This window comes from Balaenoptera borealis, assembly GCF_965194805.1.
Source record: "Balaenoptera borealis genome assembly, chromosome: 16".
Classification (NCBI taxonomy): Eukaryota; Metazoa; Chordata; class Mammalia; order Artiodactyla; family Balaenopteridae; genus Balaenoptera; species Balaenoptera borealis.
In genome coordinates, this window is record NC_138872.1 from 65,051,787 (window position 1) to 65,070,182 (window position 18,396).

The following is an 18,396-nucleotide window of genomic DNA, read 5'->3' on the forward strand; positions in this document are numbered from 1 at the left end:
GAGGAAGAGGTCGTGAGAACCCCTGATTTACAGCTGGGTGGGTCAGAAGTATGGTTGACAACCTGGGACTTGCACTGGGCAACTGAAGTGGGGGCACTCTTACGGGACTGAGCCCTTAACCTGTGGGGTCTGAGCTAACTCCTAGCAGTTAGTATCAGAATCGAACAGACTTGCAGGACTCCCAGTTCGTGTCTAGAGAAATGGAGAATTTGCTGGTGGAGAAAAAACCCCACACATTTGGTGTCAGAAGTGTTATGAGTAAAAGCAGTTTACTGCGTATGAACCTAAGGAGGCTGTCTCCAGACTGTGCCTTCTTGACAACTATGCTCTTGGGCTTTTATCCCCATTTCCCCCACTGAAAACTAAGGCTCAGAAGAGTCAATTAACTTTCCCAAGGTCACATAGCAAGTGGTCCCTATGACAACACTAGTGTCCTAAGTGCTCAGTAAATGTTTATTGAATAGATGAAGACATACTTACACTTGGTCAAGTCTGGATCAGAACTCTGGTCTGTCAGATATAAGTCTAATACATCTATTGATGGAAGGAAGGAAGGGAGGAAGGGAGGAGGGGAGGAAGGAAGGGAAGAAGGGAAGAAAGAAGGAAGGAAGGAAGGGAGGGAGGAAGGAGGGAAGGAAGGAAGGAAGGAAAGAAAGAGGAAGGAAGGAGGAAGGAAGGAAGGGAGGGAGGGAGGGAGGAAGGAAGGAAGGAGGAAGGAAGGAAGGAAAGAAAGAAAGAAAGAAAAAGAAAGAAAGAAAGGAAGGAAGGAAAAAAGGAGGGAGGGAGGGAGGAAGGAAGGAAGGAAGAAAGGTAAGCGCATTTCCTTTCTTACATCTGCTGCCCTTAAAAGCCCTCACTTATGAAAATCCACACTTTCTCTCAATCTTAGGTTTTGGAGGGGCCCTATAAGATGCATCTGTTATTTCTGTCTATTTAGCATCCCTCCCACTTATCAGAACCTCTTTGGCTGTGGTTTGGGTGGGGCTAACCCCGGGCATTTGACACCCGCCCACCCCCCACTAGAGTAACTCCTCCTCTCGCTGGCCATGTGACCAAACCGCCCAATCAGAGTCCTCCCCCATGGGGGATGCAGGAGATCCAACTCTAAGATTGTCCCCAAGACTGGTGCACACACCCGCCCCCCCAGTTTACCCTCCCTGAACAATCAATCCCCTCTCCTTGCGTGGGTGGGACCTGTGTAGAGGATCCGACATCACTCTCATGATTAGGTTACATTAATGAAAACGTAAAGGGAGTCTGCAGATGTAATTAAGTCCCTCATCAGTTACTCTGAGTTCACCAGAAGGGAGATCATCCTGGGTGGGCCTGGCCTCAGCAGGCGAGCCGTTTAAAAGAGGATTTCAAAGTCAGAGATAAGGAGCACCAGCAAACACTCTCCAGTTCAGGTTCAAGCTGACCCTGAAGAAGCTGCCATCTGTAGAGAAAGCCACAAGGCAGGAACTGCAGGAGGCCGCTAGGAGCTGAGGGCTCAGTCTACAACCACACAAAACCGAATTCTGCCAATAGCCAGGGAGTCTGAACGAGGACCCCAAACCTCAGATGAGATCAAAGTCCCAGCCAACACCTTGATTTTAACTTGGTGGGGCTCTGAGCACCCAGCTCGGCCGTACCTGGAAAGCGTGAGATAATGAAGGGGTGTTGTTTTAAGCTGCTAAATTTGTGATTGTTACGGAGCAATAGAAAGTGAATACAGGGTGCCAGGCTGTGAGCTGATGATAGAGGCTATCTGAGGGATGGAGAAAGAGAGAAAGGTGGCCCTGAGAACAAGGCTCGAGCCTCTGGATCCAGCTGTGCCTGAAGCTCGGGAAACTCCAGGGGTTCTTAGTTCCCTGAGCCAGAATCTCTCCTCCCATCTCCTATAAAGGAAGCCTGAGTTGGGGTTGTGTCCCTGGTGGCCCAAAGGGTCCCGACACACTTCACAAATGTCAAAGGAGGCAAGTCCCAGCCCCCATTCCCGCCAGAAGATGAGGGGCGGCCGGCCTCTCCGTGCTGCAGATAAGCAGTCTCTGTTAGCACCCTGTTGCCACACAGAAACCAACTTCCTCTATCACACAAGCTTGAAGTGCAGGTAGTGTAGTCACCTGGACCATCCAGGGGTGGCCGGGGCCTCAGTAGGGCCTGGTGCTGAAGGGGACCTCTGCCATGGGCCTTGAGAACGTGTGAGGGGCCATTGAGAGAGCCCTGGATGGTGGGGAGTTGGAGCTATTCCCCAGCGGGTTCCCCCACTAGGATGTACAGCCTTTCTTCCAGATGTGTCTGCAAGCTGATCCGACCTTCAGCCTCCGTGCACCGACCTGTCTGCCTAGTTTAATTCCTGTGCCAGTTCAAAGGGGCACCAGAGCCAAGGAAGCTGGCAGAGTCACCAGTGTGGGCAGAAACACTTCAGGAACTAAATCCTCCATCTCATCTCTCCCTCTCTCCTTTCCCCCAGCACTGGGATTACACACATCCTGAGGCCAAAGCCAACTGAAGTAACTGTCCAGATCAAACAGGGCCACACCTTCTGGGGGTGACTGACAGCACCTGCCCAAGACACCCAGCCCAAGGTGCGGGCCCACTGGATTCCCTGTGTCCTGGAAATTTGAAACTGGAATGGAGAGAGAGAAAGAAAGCAACCCCACGTCCTTGGATCCAAGTCAATCCATCTTCTCGTTCTAATGCTGTGCTGTCAGAACAGACACCACCAGCCTCCTGTGGCCACTGAGCACCTGAATGATGGCTACTCCGACCTGAGCTGTGCTGTAAGCATGAAATAGACAATGGAGGCCACGATCTAGTGTGGAAAGAAGATATAAAATTTCACATAAAAAAAAAAATTTCACACTAATAATTTCTGATGATTACACATGGAAATAACATTTTAGTTATATTAGATTAAATAAAATAGTACAGAATAAATTTCATCTGGTTCCTCTTAGTTTTTTTAAATGTGGCCACTAGGCGATTTCAGATGACATAAGTGGCTCACGTTATACTTCTGCTGGACAGTGCCGCTCTAGAAAGAAGTTTGTGGAGATCTGCTGCAAAGGATCCCAGAGCTGCCTGGGAGCCTTCAGGGTTCAATTCTTCCCTTGCTTTTATGAACTACCCCACTACCCTATACTGCCCTCTTTTTCTCCCAGAGAGCCTGGTATGAAGCCTGGCTCTGCCATTTACTGTGTGACCTTGGGCAGGTTCGCTAACTCCCTGACGTCCGTTTTCTCATCTGTACAATAGGGACAGTAAGAGCACCTGTCATATATAGTTGATGAAAGAATTAAATGGGTTAATATATGGGAAGGGCTTAGAGCCCAGCATTTAGTAAGTGGATCTATTATTTTATTTATCATTTCCCTTAAGGCGGCCACAGTCAGATTTGCTGCTGCTTGAAACGAACAGACTGTTCTCCTTTGGTCCCACTGATTTTCACCTTGTATCATAGTTACTGATGGCCCTGACTTGTTTCTCAGAGGCACTTCCAGGTCATGAGGAAGTACTGAGCTCCGGAGTCACCTAAGTTCAAATCCCAGCTCCAACATTTATTCCTTGAACACCGAGGCAAGTCACTCATCGACTTGAACCTCAGTTTACTCCGGTGTAAAATGATCACTGTACCTCACAGGCTCGTGTGATTCAACAGGATCATGCATGGAAAACGCTTCATGCAGTGTTAGGAAACAGGGAGCACTGACAAATGCTTACTATTGTTATACAGTCGTTCCCTGGTATCTGCAAGGGACTGGTTCCAGGACCCCCTCAGATACCAGAATCCACGGATGCTCCAGTCCCTTATACAAAATGGTGCAGTACAGTTGATCTTCTGTTCCGCATCCACGGATTCAAGCAACTGGATCTGTATTCAGAACTCCTGTATATGGAGGGCCGACTGTATTACGATGAGAATCTTAAAGGAAGGGATCAGGTCTCACTCATGTTGGTAGCCCCAGAACCTGCCCTCTGCGTGTGCTCAAGCAATCGGGACAGCCCGCGGAAATTTTCAACCTCTCCCTCTTTGAAGACAGCCCCAGCATCCTCTCTGGGGTGCACCGCCAGATGCCTGGACCACCCAGCCTGCCAGCCACTCAGAGTGACAGCCTCACCTTCTCAACCCCAGCTGGCGTGGATGAATGGCTCGGCTGGCAAATGTTGCTTTCATCTCCTTGGTCAAACTCAGTCGCACTCCCTTGGCTGGGAAGATTTTACTGCAATCATCATGGTAACGATTGACAGTGACATTTACTCAGTGCTTACCAGCAGTAAGCACACGTCAACTGAGGCCCTGCCACGTGCAGGGCCTGTGTGAACAGCACAGGCGTTATCACATCCCACCCTAACCCCAACCTTTGAGGTCAGGGTTGCTATTCCTGCTATCTTCCAAAGAAGGAAGATGAACCTCAACGAGACAGGGTGGTGGCCAAGAGCAGATGCTGGGATTTGAGTGGAGCCTCCTTCCTTCACTGACTGCATGGCCTTGGGCAAGTTACTCAAATTTTCTGTCTCACTTTCTTTAACTGTAAAATGGGGAGAATGATAGTCCCTGGTGGTTTTCTAACTTACACGGAAAGCCCCAGAACAGTACCAGGTCTATGGGAAGCACTCAGGAAGAGTCAGCAATTTCCATTATTACCAGTGACCTTGAGTAACTGCCCAAGGTCACACCACTGGAAGTGGCTGGACTGACTCTGGCCTGAAGATTTTGGGACTGCTGGGTCATGCTCTTGACCACGACATGGCACCACTGTATACACGTGTCAGGCTCTGTGCTTTGAACCTCACATGAACTGCCCATGAAAACACCCTGAGGTGTTGCTATGATCAGTGGTGTGTTGGTAAATGTTTCATTGAATGAAATTATTCAATTTCATACACAGTGACTGATTTTCAATCTGCCAGTGTGAAGTCAGCGGGTTTGTGAAATTCCCGAAAATAACAATTGACTCTACAGGCCAGTTCAAGCTGGTTCCAGCACACCACATGATTCCCATTTTATAGACAAAGAAACTGAGGCTTAGAAATGATAAAGTTAACTTTCCTGGACCCACATCTGTAGAAGGTGGCAAAGCTGGGACTTGAACCCAGGTCTGTATGACTCTAGGGCCTGTACTCTCAGCCACTATAGATCCCTTCCCTTGTGGGGTAAAGCAGTATGTGCCAGTAGTAAGACCTCCTGCCTGCTGATCAGGTGACCTAACTCTAGTCTCCTTTCTGTCACTGAAAGCTGTGTGACCTTGGATAAGTCACTCAACGTCTCTGTGCTGCAGTTTTCTCATGTATAAAATAGGATTGGTTCAAATCATCCCTGGTTCCCCTTCCAGTTCACGTTATAAACTAGGAATCAAAAGCTCACTTTAAGGCCTGAAATGTAAACTACATTTGTATTTTAGGAGGAAGAAACAAGAAGGACTACATAGAAAGAAACTTCTAGTTAATGCTGCCTTGTAAGGTTCTGGTCTGCGCCCAGCCCTGGATGCATAGTGGTGCCAACACTGCTGGTCACCAAACCTGGGCAGGAAACCCTTTTAATTAACACACACAGAGGACAGGTTTCTGATGAGAGGGTCAAGGCTGACAACAGCTCAGGACAAGTTAAAGACAGCTTCTCATTAAAAAACTGACATACACCTTGTCAGGGGCCTTGCCTATTTAGGTATCATATGGTCAATGATCACCAAATACAGTATGCAGTCAGGAGAGGCTGGGGTGTGTACGGCCCCAGGCAGATCCCAGGTACTAGGCCCAATCAGCACATGCCTCTGGGTACCTCAAATCATCACCATTTTTGCTATTAAAAAATGTCCTAAATTCCTTCTAACTTCGTTTGCCTGGGGCATGGTTAAGACCAAAGTAGCACATATTGAAACACGAATTGAATTCTAAGGCCAGTTCCTCATGGCTCAATCTCAATTGCTCCCCAACCTCTCCTCCCTCTTTTTGCCCTCCTCCCTCCTCAGTTCCCTCCCCAACCTCCTGGTGCCTGAGCTCCTGGTCACCACTATTCAGTGTATAGTGAAGGTGCCAGGTGCTTTGCGTGCCAGATCTTGGTTTATCAAGAGGCAATATAGTGGAGTAGAGTGGCTAAGTGCACAACCCTGGAGCTGGACCAGCCTGGGTTCAAATCCCAATTCTGTGGTCTTAGGCATGTTACTTAATGCATGCCTCAGTTTCCCCATCCATAAAATGGGATGATGATAGTAGTGAATACAATAGAAGCCTTAGCACCATGCCTGGCACATGGTGAGTGCTATGTAAGTCAGATGTTGCTATTGCTATCTTCACAATGTTCCCCCAACTCTCCACACAGTAAGCATTATTATCCCTAATTTAAAGGTGAGGAGTTGAACCCAAGTTCATTCAGTGGTAAATGGTGAAGCCAGGACCTTAACCAGGTCAGTCTAACTCAAAAGCTAACACTCTTTACACAATGATATTTATTCAATTCAAAAAACACCTATCAAGTTCCTTCTAAGTGCCAAAGATACAGAGAATAAGTACCAAAAGCTGATGTTATGGAGGGTCTGGCTAAGCCTTTAGCTGTGCATGGACAGAATGTGGAGGGGGACTTTTCCTGTTGATGCCAGAACTGGCTGCCTGGGCCCAAAGCTGGGGACTAGAGAGAGGCAGCAAGGGGCTGGCAAAAACTGGGCCCAACACCTCCCTCTGGGATTTTTAAGAGGCAGAGACCTGGTCCTGCAGTTTTCAAAACCATCCTCCTTTCCCACCTCTATAAGCAGAAAGGAGGTACTGGCCGAGTGGGGAGAGCTGGGGATTTTCCCTGCCCACCCACTCAAAACCGAGAGAGACCGGCTGCCAAGAGGGTCACTTGCAAACATGAGGCGCCTCCTCAAGAAGGGGAGACCAGCGCCTTTTTCTCCATGGGCATCCACTTAGCCAGGGGTCTTGCTCATCTGCTTTGCACCTTCCTGCCCAGAGGAAAGAAGAATGGACAGGGAAGGGGGAACGTGGAAGATCCTGCACTCGGAGGCTTCGACATGGCAAGGTGAAGTGTGGCGATGCTGAGGGTGCACCCCAGCCCCCGGCCCTGACCAGCCCTCAGACCCTCTGCCCACAGAGTCTCAGGCCACCAGGGTCCTCTTGAAACCCAGTCCCCCTAAAACTGAGTTCCTCTGCTGAGTTTATGATGACTCTCTCTCTATCCAAAACTTTACTCCCTTTCTTTTCCCTCAAGATTGAGGACTACCAAAGAAAAGGGGGCATGGGAACCATATACAAGCCCCTTTGAAGTAAAAGCCTTTTGCTTTAGTTTCCCAGGCCTCCCTTTGATTCTCTAAAGGCTGGCTCAAGACTTCATGATTAGGAAGCGTGAAGATGTAGAAACAGAATAGCTATTGGGCCGGGAAACTGGTACCAATTTAGACTATAAATCCGCCACATAGCGGGATCACCCAACTCCCAGTTCCCTGAAAGACACAGATACAGGCCTGACACACAGTCCTAAGTTGTTTTTATAGGAAGCTGACCCCCTCCAGATGGAAACTGCTGATCGCAAGAACATAGACCCTAGGCTGGTTGAAACCAGAAGGCTGATGATGCTTGAAACTTCACCTTGATGCCAACCAATCCGAGAATTGTGCACGAGCTGATCACACACCCTGCAGCCCCCTTCCTCCCATTGCCTTTAAAACCCCTTCCCTGAAAGCCATTGGGAGTTCAGGTCTTTTGAGCATGAGTTGCCCATTCTCCTTGCTTGGTGCCCTGCAACAAATGCTGTACTTTCCTTCACCACGACCCAGTGTCAGTGGGTTGGCTTTACTGCACACAGGCGAGTCAACCCTGGTTTGGTTTGGTAACACTCTCTCCTCAGATGCATAAGGCAGGCTGGAGGAGCCCGGGGAATTAAGCGCTTCTGGAAACATCCTTCAACCTGTGCCTGGTGGGAGCTGGTGAACACATGCCCCAGTGCCCCCCACCCCTGGGGAAGCCTACACCGAGAGCCCAGGAGGGTCGCGATCCAGATGCCCACAGTGGGAACTTGCCTGATAACACTGGTTCTTCTTGGCATCACCCCCCAAATAAAATACTTACACTCAAATCTTGATCTCAGGGTCTATTTCTAGGGGAGCTCGACCTAGGCCAATAGATGACTCTCTCAGGGGGCAGTGAGCCCCAGAGAAGGGAGCTGGGATTGGACCATCTGACTAGGGCCCACCCTCCAGGGCTGCTCCTCTCCAAAGGGACCCCAACAGTAAGAGGCCATGGGAGACACTCCCAGGGCTAGGAGTCCACCCATCCACCGCCAGGATGTTCCAAATAGTTGACACATGCCTGCCACCAGGGCCAGCTCTTGAACCGTGCCTGCCAAGTTCTTCAGTGGGGACATTAGCCAGAGACGCTTCAGCAATAAAGAGAAAACTGTGGCCACGGCAGTGAAATAAGGAGACAGTCATGCTTCCTTCTCTGAAACTGCACTCCTTCCCACTTCAAGGCCTCCAGTGGTTGTGAGAGTCCACACTCCACTGTGCGTGAGGAGGGCAGGATGAGGGAGGCCAGGTCCCTGAGAATCCTCCCTGGGACTTCTGGAACTTTCGGGAAAGAGGATCTCTCTTTCCACTGGTGTGGCCCAGCTGGCAGGAGGTAAGCCCGGGTTTTGCTTCCCTGGGGAAAGGGCCTTCCTGAGAAGAAAGGCAACGGACGAAGGCGGGGCTGAGGAACATTCCAGCTGAGAGATTCCCAGGATATAACCTGGACCCCAGACTCAGTGGAGCCTGGAGCCCACACAACCACAGACTTTCCTCTTTGACCAAAGTCAGTTTGTGATGGGTTCTGTCGGCTGTAACCAACATTTTGGGAGCCACCTAAGAAAGTAAATCTCTTACTTCAGAGTCATGCAATTTTTCTTCTATTGCTCAATCAAAACAGCAGTCCCCACACTGACACTCAACTTGGTTACCAAATCAGACTGTCCTCTGGCCTCTTCCAAAGATCCAATCAGTTTGGTGCTCCTGAAGAAGGCCACCAGCTCACCCCTCAGACTCTGAAGGCTCTCCTAAGGGGCTCCAAGCAAACACAGAATTCCTTTGAATGGCTCCAAAGGTGGAAAGAAGCAAGATACACATTGATATAAAAATCTGGGTATACTTATGAGAAATACAGTCTTATCACATCCAAGTTACACGGGGTAAGTCAATTTACAAAGTCCTCAGCCAGGACTTCCTCCTAAATAGATTATTTCATAGCGGTTATGGATATGGGCTTGCAGTCAGTCTCAGGTTCAAGTCCCTACTCCAGCTGTGCAATTTTGGGTAAGTTTCTTAACCTTCCTGAGGCTCAGGGTCCCCATCTATAAAATGCAGGTGCCAGTGCCATCCATCTGGTGGGGAATCCTTAAGTATTACACCGAGCCCAGGGTCTGGTACGTGGTGAGAACCAGAACACGCTTATTGCCACCACCTCTGACTCTTATGCTGCAAAGGCAACACACACAGACTTCACTTCCTAAGCCACAGGGCCCTGAATTATAGGCACTGAAGGTCTAAAAGGCGTTCCTTTGGACAAAGCAAATCTCACATTAAAGCAGTTTTCAGAAACATAAATACCCAGCAGCCAGATGTGCAAATATCACTTTTGACTAAGCACATTTTCTTTTTCTGGGCTCAAATCAAACACTGTTCCTCAGCAGGCAATGTGGCTTTGTAATAAAAGATACTACACCCCACATGACTCAGAATTATCCCCCAAGAACATCTAAGAGCACGCTACCTGGAGCCTGCTCCTTTCCCAGATGGTTCCATAAAATACCATCCTGATGGCAGCCTATACCGGGCTCGCAGGCAGCCAGGCCAGCTCGTTAAACCAACACAGCAGCCGACCAGCGAGACCCCATCTCAGACCTGTCTGTCCAGCTGCAACAGCCAAGCCCCTTCAACATTCCACTGGCCACCCAAGTGCTTCCCAGAATGAGGTCCGCAGTTCACTTACGTCAGACTCTCCCAGCACATTCACTCAAGTGCAGGTTCACCCAAGACTTAAGAAATCGGAATCCAGGAGGCTGAGGTCTGGGAACCCCACAGGCACAGCTCCTGGCTGATTCTGATGCTCGGGAAGTAAGGCAACAGCAGCATTCCCTGTTTGAGAACCCCCCCTCTGCTTGAGAGCCCTCATCTACAGCACCCCTGAAGCTGCAGTGTAAAGGCTAAGGGCTGGCTCTGGGGATCAAAGACTCTGCCTTCAAACTGTCTCCCAAGCTGGCCACTTGTCCACTCCCCCTCACACCCGGGTCCGGCCAGCACCACCTCCCACCTGGAAGCCCGCAGCATATTACTCCTAACTGGTGTTCCCCAACATTTTCTTATGAACGTTATCAAATACAGAGAAGCTGAAATAACTGTACACCGAACCCCTTTAAATACATCACCGAGCTCGAACAATGAACAGTTATTAATTCTGCAACTAATATTTTGAAAATATGCTATATTTGCTTTATCGCATATCTATCAATCTTTTTCTGAGTGCATTTTAAAGTAAGTTGCAGGCACGAGTGACCTGAACACTTCAGCAGGCATATCATTAACCAGAATTTGATGTTTATGGCTCTTTTATTTTTCAGATAAAATTTATATGCAATGAAATGTGCAAACCTTAAGTGATGAGTTTGACAAATGCATACACCTGTGTTTCCAACGCCCTATCACTATTAGTCTAGAAACTTCCGTTTGGCCCCTCTCCAGTCAATCCTCTTCCCCAGTCACAACCACTGTTTTGATTTTTCACCATAGTTTAGTTTTGTTGTTTCTTGAACTTTATATATATGCAATCATCTATATGGGCTCTCTTGGGTCTGACTTCTATTTCTCATAATGGTTGTCAGCAGGATGTTCTACTTAGCATAATGTTTGTGACATTCATCCATGCTGTATTGGTCCTTTTTCCTTCTTATTGATGAATAACATTCCATTATATGAATATACCATAGTTTGTTATCCTTTATCCTGTTGATGGACACCTGGGCAATTTCTAGTTTGGGGCTATTACATGTAGAGCTTCTTTGAATATGCATGTACAAGTTTTTGTGTGGACATAACGTTTTCATTTCTCTTTGGAGTGGCACTGCTGGATCGTGGGGTAGATATCTGTTTAGTTTTACAAGAAACCACTAGAATTTCTTCCTAAGTGGTTACATCATATGATATACCCACAGCACTGCCTGAGAGTTCCAGTGGCTCCACATCCTCAGCAACATTGGATGTTGTCAGTCTTTGTGATTTTAGACATTCTGGTTAAGTGGGTTGTAGTGGTATCTCACTAAGGTTTCAACCTGCACTTCTCTGATGGATAATGAAGTTGAGCACTTTTCTATGTGCTTTTAGACCATTTGCATGAGTCTTCTTCTGTGAAACATCTGTTCAAAATTGTTGCCCATTTAAAAATTGGATTTTGTCTTTTATTTTTGAGTCATTGGAGGTTTTTTTTTCCTTTCATTTTTTAATTGGGGGTATAGTTGCTTTACAGTGTTATGTTAGTTGGAGTTCTTTATGTATTTTGGAAATATGTACTTGTGGGTCCCCCAGGAACAGTTCTCTCCAGGCAGCCTGGCTGGGTCACCCCTCCTTCTCAAAATACTCCAAGGCTTCCCGTCACCCCTAGGAATAAAATCCAAGTCTTTACCTCAGCCTACAAGATCAATGTGATGGGGCCTTTTAAGCCAGTTCAACCTCAACTCCTGCTGCTCTCCCCTCACTCACTCTCCACCAGCCTTCAACACACTCTACCTCAGGGCCTTTGCACGTCCTGTACTAACTGTTAGGAATGCTCTTCCCCTGGACATCCTCCAGGCTCACTCCCTCAACCCTTCCAGCTCTCTACTTAAATGCCATCTCCTCACCCACCTAGAACAGCTTCCCCACTCTCACCACTCAGCCACCCCTCTCCAGCCCCTTATCCTGCTTTATTTCTCCTCCTGGCAGAGACAATGCCAACAGGCATGATGTGTTAATTCATTCACTGAGTATCTCCGTCCACTAGAATGTAAGCTCCCGGAGGGCAGGGGCTCTGTTTTGCTTGCTGTAGAGAACCAGTCTAATGTCTTGGTTATGGTACATCACTTTTTAAGCCAAAGAGCCTCAGTTCTACCACTCAGCACAGAAAGATTACTTAACTTCTCTCTGCCCAGTTTCCCCACTTTGTAAAACGGGCCCTTGTGAAGACAGACAAGTGAGCACATGTAGAACATTGCTTGGCTCATGGTAGACACTCAGGAAACTCAGAGAGAAATTAGTAGCCCCAGCCCCTAGAACATGACAATCACCTAGCAAATATTCATTGACTAAATAAACGGCTGGTTTATATATGTACAATATTTTTATTGTATATTTATAATGTACAGTATATTTATAATTTTCCTCAATTCGAGGGACTTTCACAGCCAGAAGCTACTTTCTTCTGAGAAGAGTTTATAGCCCTAGAGATGCACTGCAAGGGAGCGGGCAGCAGGTACCACGTCTCCACTTGACACGAGCAAACCAAGACCTATGAGGTTACATGACTCCAGTCACAAGGGAACTAGTGAAAGGGCTGGAACAAGAACTCTCGTTCTTCCTAACGCTCTGTGAGGTTCTGGCATGCCCACGGGACCTCTGCTCTTTCCACCTCCCTCCCCCTTCCTTCCCCAAATCACAGGATCTCAGGAGAAAATGAACGTCCTTCATCCTGAATATTTTTCTGGCTCAAAAAAAGGCTGAAGAAATAACTGCACACCCATGTTCATAGCAGCATTATTCACGATAACCTAAACGTGGAAGCAACCAAGCATCCATCAATGGACGCATGAAAAAAACAAACAAAACGTGGTCTACCCACACAATGGACTATTACACAGCCTTCAAAAGGAAGGAAATCCTGCCACATGCTACAACATGGATGAACCTTGAGGACATTATGCTAAGTGAAATAAACCAGCCACAAAGAGACAAATATTGTGTCATTCCACTTATATGAGGTATCCAAGGTAGTCAAACAGAAAGTAGAGTGGTGGTTGCCAGGGTCTGGGGCCAGTGGGGTGTGGGGAGCTACTGTTTAATGGGGACAGAGTTTCATTTCTTGCAAGATGAAAAGAGTTCTGGATATGGGTGGGGGGTGATGACGTGTGGGTATGTACTCAATACCACTGAAAGATGGTTAATTTTATGTGATGTGTGTTTTGTCACAATTATTAATAATTTTTTTAAAAACAGTTGAGACTACATGGATTTCACCCCTAAATGGCCAAAGTATCAATTCACTTCAATCCACTTGGATGAGAGAATTTCTCTCAGCGGCCACTATAACTTCATACCACATCAATCACATCACACACTTCGTTATTTCTATGTCTTCATTTCCATTATCTTTTGGCCCAGCGTTCTCAATGTGACCAAAAAATCTGCAGTAGATCCATTAGCTGCTAATTTCCTGAATGTCAAGATCAAAGACACAATGTTCAAAGGCACAAAACAACTGGGACATTCTGCCGTGAGCCAGAAGATGCCTATATGCTGGCCCTACAAGCCAGCAACCTATAGGTCCCCACAGGGTCTCCACGGCAGAGACCGTAGAACTAATAAACCTTCAGAGTTGCTCTGACCCATATACCGCGAAGTCAGGCTGAAAACGAGAAACTGCTTCCACCCCCCGCCCACGCAACTGCATCTTCGGAGGGCTCTGGTGAAGGCAGACGCCTGCCTCCAATGGAAATCAGCGGTGATGGCCAACCTAACGGCCTGGGCGTACTCTGTGAGGATTTCGTTTTCTGTCTCCAGTGCAGGCCTATTTTGCTTGATGTGGATTTTTGTTCAAAACCGGTATCTCCTTTTTCACGTTTGGAATGAAAAGCAAAGCAGCTACCTGGAGATCTGCCCCTCACATCATCTTCCCCTTGGCCCAAACCCGACCCCTGACAACTGTCTCTCCCGGGAAAACCCTCCTTCCCCAACAGGGAACAGCCCAGCTCCCGTCTTGCCTGTCATGGCAGACCCTGCTCCATCCCCCCAACCTCCATCCTCCCCTTCACCCCACAGCAGGCTTTCTCACCCTCAGCACTACGGACATCTTAGGCCAGATCATTCTGTGTTGTAGGGTCTATCCTGTGCGCTGCGGGATATTTAGCAGTCTCTCTAGTCTCTACCCACCAGAGGCCAGCAGCACTTTCCCATCCACCAAACCCAAAACGTCTCCCAGCACTGACAAATATCCTGGGACCAAAACTGTCCCTGTTCAGAACCACTGTTCCACAGTACAGAGGCTTCAGGGAGGCCCAGGGCTGCCCGGCTGAAAATCGGATTTCCCAGTATGGTCCCCGCCAATGACTGACAATGTGGGCTGGCTGGTTCCCTTGTCTGAAGGAGGAAATGCTGCAATGGGATCCAGGACCCAGAGTCCCCTCCCCACCACACACCAGGCTGAGGCTCAGCCTTGCTTGGCTGTCACCCTTCATCTAGACCACTTCACACCCACCCCTGAAGGGTTTTCTCTTGCGTCCCATTTTGGGTTGAATTGTATCCCCCAAAGGTGTGTTGACCTCCTAGCCCCCAGTACCTCAGAATGTGACCTTATTTGGAAATAGGGTCGTTCCAGATGTGATTATTGAAGATGAGGTCATCCTGGAATAGGGTGGGCCCCTAATCCAGCATGACTGATGTTCTTACAAGAAAAGACACAGACACACACAGAGAGAAGGCAGGCTATGTGAGGGGGAGGCAGAGATGAGACTGATGCAGCTATAAGCCAAGACTGCCAACAACCAGAAGCTAGAAATAGGCAAGGAAGGATCCCCTCTAGGTTTCAGAGGAAGCACGGCTCTGCCAGCACCTTGATCTTGGACTTAAAGCCTCCACACTCTGAGACAATAAATTTCTGTAGTTTTAAGCCACCAATTTGTGGTGCTTTGTCACAGCAGCCCTAAGGAAACTAATCCACACTGAAATCCTATCTTAAGCTCTGCTTCTCGGGACCCCAACTGCAGACAGCTGACCTTCCCACTCAAAGAGTATAAATTCCAGAGCAAGCTTGAGATGGCAGATATAAGTCCATTCTTCCCTCAATTTCCATGAGCCTTTCTTTACATGAGAAAGAAGAAGAAAGGGAGGAAGGGGGGAGGGAGGGAAGAAGGAAATTTACTTTGGGGATCCTTCTTTCCTCCATCCTCCACTCATTCAATAAATATTTCTGAACAGCACCACCTACCAGGCACTGTTCCAGGAGCAGGGGAGGGAGCGGTGAACACATAGACCAAAGTCACTGCCCTCACAGGGTTCACATACTAGCAGGGGAGGCAGACCATAAAATGTACGGTCTACTGGATGATGACAAGTGCCATAGAGAAAAATAAAGCAGGAGAACGGGACAGGGAGTGCCCGGGCATCTGACACAAATGCTCCCATGGTCCTGTCTGGGCGAGGTCTCAGCTCAGGCAGAGACAGCACACCTGGGGCACCCCAGCACACCTGGGCTCCTTCTCTTTTCTGCCCCAGCCCTTCTGTGAGGTTTCGGGAGCCCACCTGGCCAGTGTGCTAGGACGGGGTCCACGCCCATCCCAGTGCCAGAATGGCAACCTTCAGAACCACCACTGACTTTGACGTTCCCTCCTTCCCTGTCTCCTCCTCAGCCCTCACTCCTGTTTCTTGGAATCACCTCCTAAATTAACGATCTGCACCCAGGCCCCTGCCTTAGGCCTCAGCTTTCAGGAGAACCAAATCAGGGCAGATGGGCCAGGAAGACTTTCCACTTCAGGCAAGGTAACCTTTCAGGCAAGACCTAAAAGAGCCAAGGTATGGGGATGTCCAGATTCTCTACCTCCGGGGCCTTCCACTGATGTGAAGAGTGGAGCTGGCAATTTGGAATTTATTTTGTCAGGTGGGTCTCCCTCTTTCAACATAATTTTCTTGCCAGTTGAAAACCGAGTGATATCAAATATCGAGGAGGATACACAGAAAGCACCAAATATATCCTGATCGTGTGACGGGAAAGAGGATTTGGGATTATAGCAGACATTGCCAACATCTGCACTTTTTTTGCATTTGTGGATGTCAAAAGTCTCTGTACCTGCCAGCGTAACAGGACAGAAATACCAGGAAATGAACCTCCCCATACCCCAGCCCTCATTCAGTGGCTGATAGGAGGTGCTGTACAAAGACCCCGGCTCCCTCACCCCTTAGGCGGAAAGGCTCTTAGGTGTGTGTCTGACACTGGCTCCCAGTTCCCCCAGCAGGTTTCAGCTCCAGTCACCCACAGTGGTGGTCGGCTCAATAACTGCACCCTTCATGTGACTTTCCCACCCCCTCCTGGTGTTTCCTCTGGTGTCACCTCCCTATTAAATGACTTCCCCTGCCTCAGGGTCTTCTTTTTCTTGGGGAATCCAAACTAAGAGAGTGATAGCTTTGAAGATGTGTACACACACACACACACACACACACACACACACACACACACACAGTGGAATAGCTCCTCCAGTCCTCATGTTTAACACCTGCACCCCAAATGTGATGCTATCTCATCAAATCCCTGGCCAGCAGAGCTCAGCTTTAGAAGCACCTTGGGGACTTCCCTGGTGGCACAGTGGTTAAGAATCCACCTGCCAATGCAGGGGACACGGGTTCACGCCCTGGTCTGGGAAGATCCCACATGCCGTGGAGCAAATAAGCCCATGTGCCACAACTACTGAGTCCGCATGCCACAACTACTGAAGCCCATGCACCTAGAGCCTGTGCTCCACAACAAGAGAAGCCACTGCAATGAGAAGCCCACACACCACAACGCAGAGAAGCCCCCGCTCGCCACAACTAGAGAAAGCCCGCGCACAGCAATGAAGACCCAACGCAGCCCTAAATATATAAATAAATAAATTTACAGAAGCACCTTGATGTATCTGATGCAAAATAATCCCATCTGCATTACCCAGGATCATTGTCCCGGCATGGATGGTCTAGACCAGCCTCCAACTGGTGGGGTTTTTTCCTTCCCATACACTCCCCTCATATCTTTCCACCCACAGTGGGGGCACTGCTGTCCTCCAGCCCACAGAATGCCCAAGGGAGGGACCCTAAAAGCCCCCAGGTGAGACAACCTGGTCCACGGGTGGCTCCCCAAGCAGCCAATTGCTCTTCCCTGGGCTGGAAGAGGGAAGGAAGCTAATCTCACAATTTGCCTGAAAAACATCCATCTATCATCCCGTTCTTCTGCCTTCATTTTATTTTTCCCTAATCAATTTCTGAAAGTCAAAATGACTGATGGCTTCATACCCTGGACAATCACTCTCCTTAGTAAATAACCCAGCATCAATGACAAAGAGCTCCCAGGGCAGTGGTGGCTACATGAACCCATACACATGATAAAACTTCATAGAACTAAACACACACACACACACACACACACACACACACACACACACACACACACACACACACACACACATAAACACACACACACACATACACACACACACACACACACACACACAGGGAGGTGCACGTGAAAACTGGTGAAAAATTGCATAGGGTCTGTAGTTTAGTTACCAACATCAGTTTTCTGGTATCGCTAATGCACTTGGATCGTATCAGATTTATCATCGGGGAAGCCGGATGAAGAATACACAGGACTCTCTGTACTGTTCTTGCAACTTCTTGGGAGTCAAAAATTATTTAAAAAACCAAAGGTTTTAAAAATGCAAAAAAAAAAAAAAAGTTAAATACTGAGATAAGAATAACCATTTTTTAAAAAGCTCCCAAGAGGAGACGCTGCCAACCCACCCCTTACCTGAGAACTGGGAATCAGCGCCTTCCACCAGTGTCCGCCCTTCACCAAGTCGACCTCGCACAAAGGCACGGCCACCTTGCCGATGACACAGTGGCGTGAGAACTTATCAAAGTCCAGCACAGTCAGAAGCAGGGTCCTCCTCTGCGCCTCCAGGAACGGGATCTCGAAGGTGTAGCGCTCCTCGAACACGGGCTTCTGGGTCTTGCGTTTGACCCCCGTCTGCTTGGAGTTCTTCTGGTCCGGCAGGAGGCAGATCTTGACGTAGGGGTTGGAGTGCGCCATGTCCTGGCGCGCGCCGTCGTGGGAGATGGGAGGTGGCAGGTCCCTGGCCTCGATCACGCGCACCGTCAGGTGGTTGTGCAGCAGGTCGTACTGGGTGCTGAAGTGCAGCATGCCCAGCTGGTACTTGGACAGGATCTCTGCGTCCGTCAGAAAGTCCACGTCGTCGCTGTTGGAGCCGAGGGAGTACAGGCGGGGCTCGAACTTTCTGAAATAGTCGTCCGGGGTATAGGTCCGTCTGAGCACCGAGGGCTGGATGGGCTCCTTCTTGGCGCTGAGAACGCCGAACTCGATGGGTTTAATATCGATGAGTGGGGAGCTGGGTCGTCTGGAATCTAGACCTACACACCCATCAGAAATAACAATGAACATCAC

General features: G+C 48.7%; 1 protein-coding gene across 3 annotated transcripts in view; it reads right to left on the reverse strand.

The window, feature by feature from the left end:
* SYT17 (synaptotagmin 17) overlaps positions 1-18,396 on the reverse strand; it is an 83,383-nt gene that overhangs the window by 51,021 nt on the left and 13,966 nt on the right. For all 3 annotated transcript variants that reach the window (XM_082360782.1, XM_082360783.1, XM_082360784.1), the window contains exon 5: positions 17,743-18,362. In XM_082360782.1, coding sequence (XP_082216908.1) covers positions 17,743-18,362 — 620 coding nt within the window. The remainder of the gene's footprint in view (positions 1-17,742; positions 18,363-18,396) is intronic.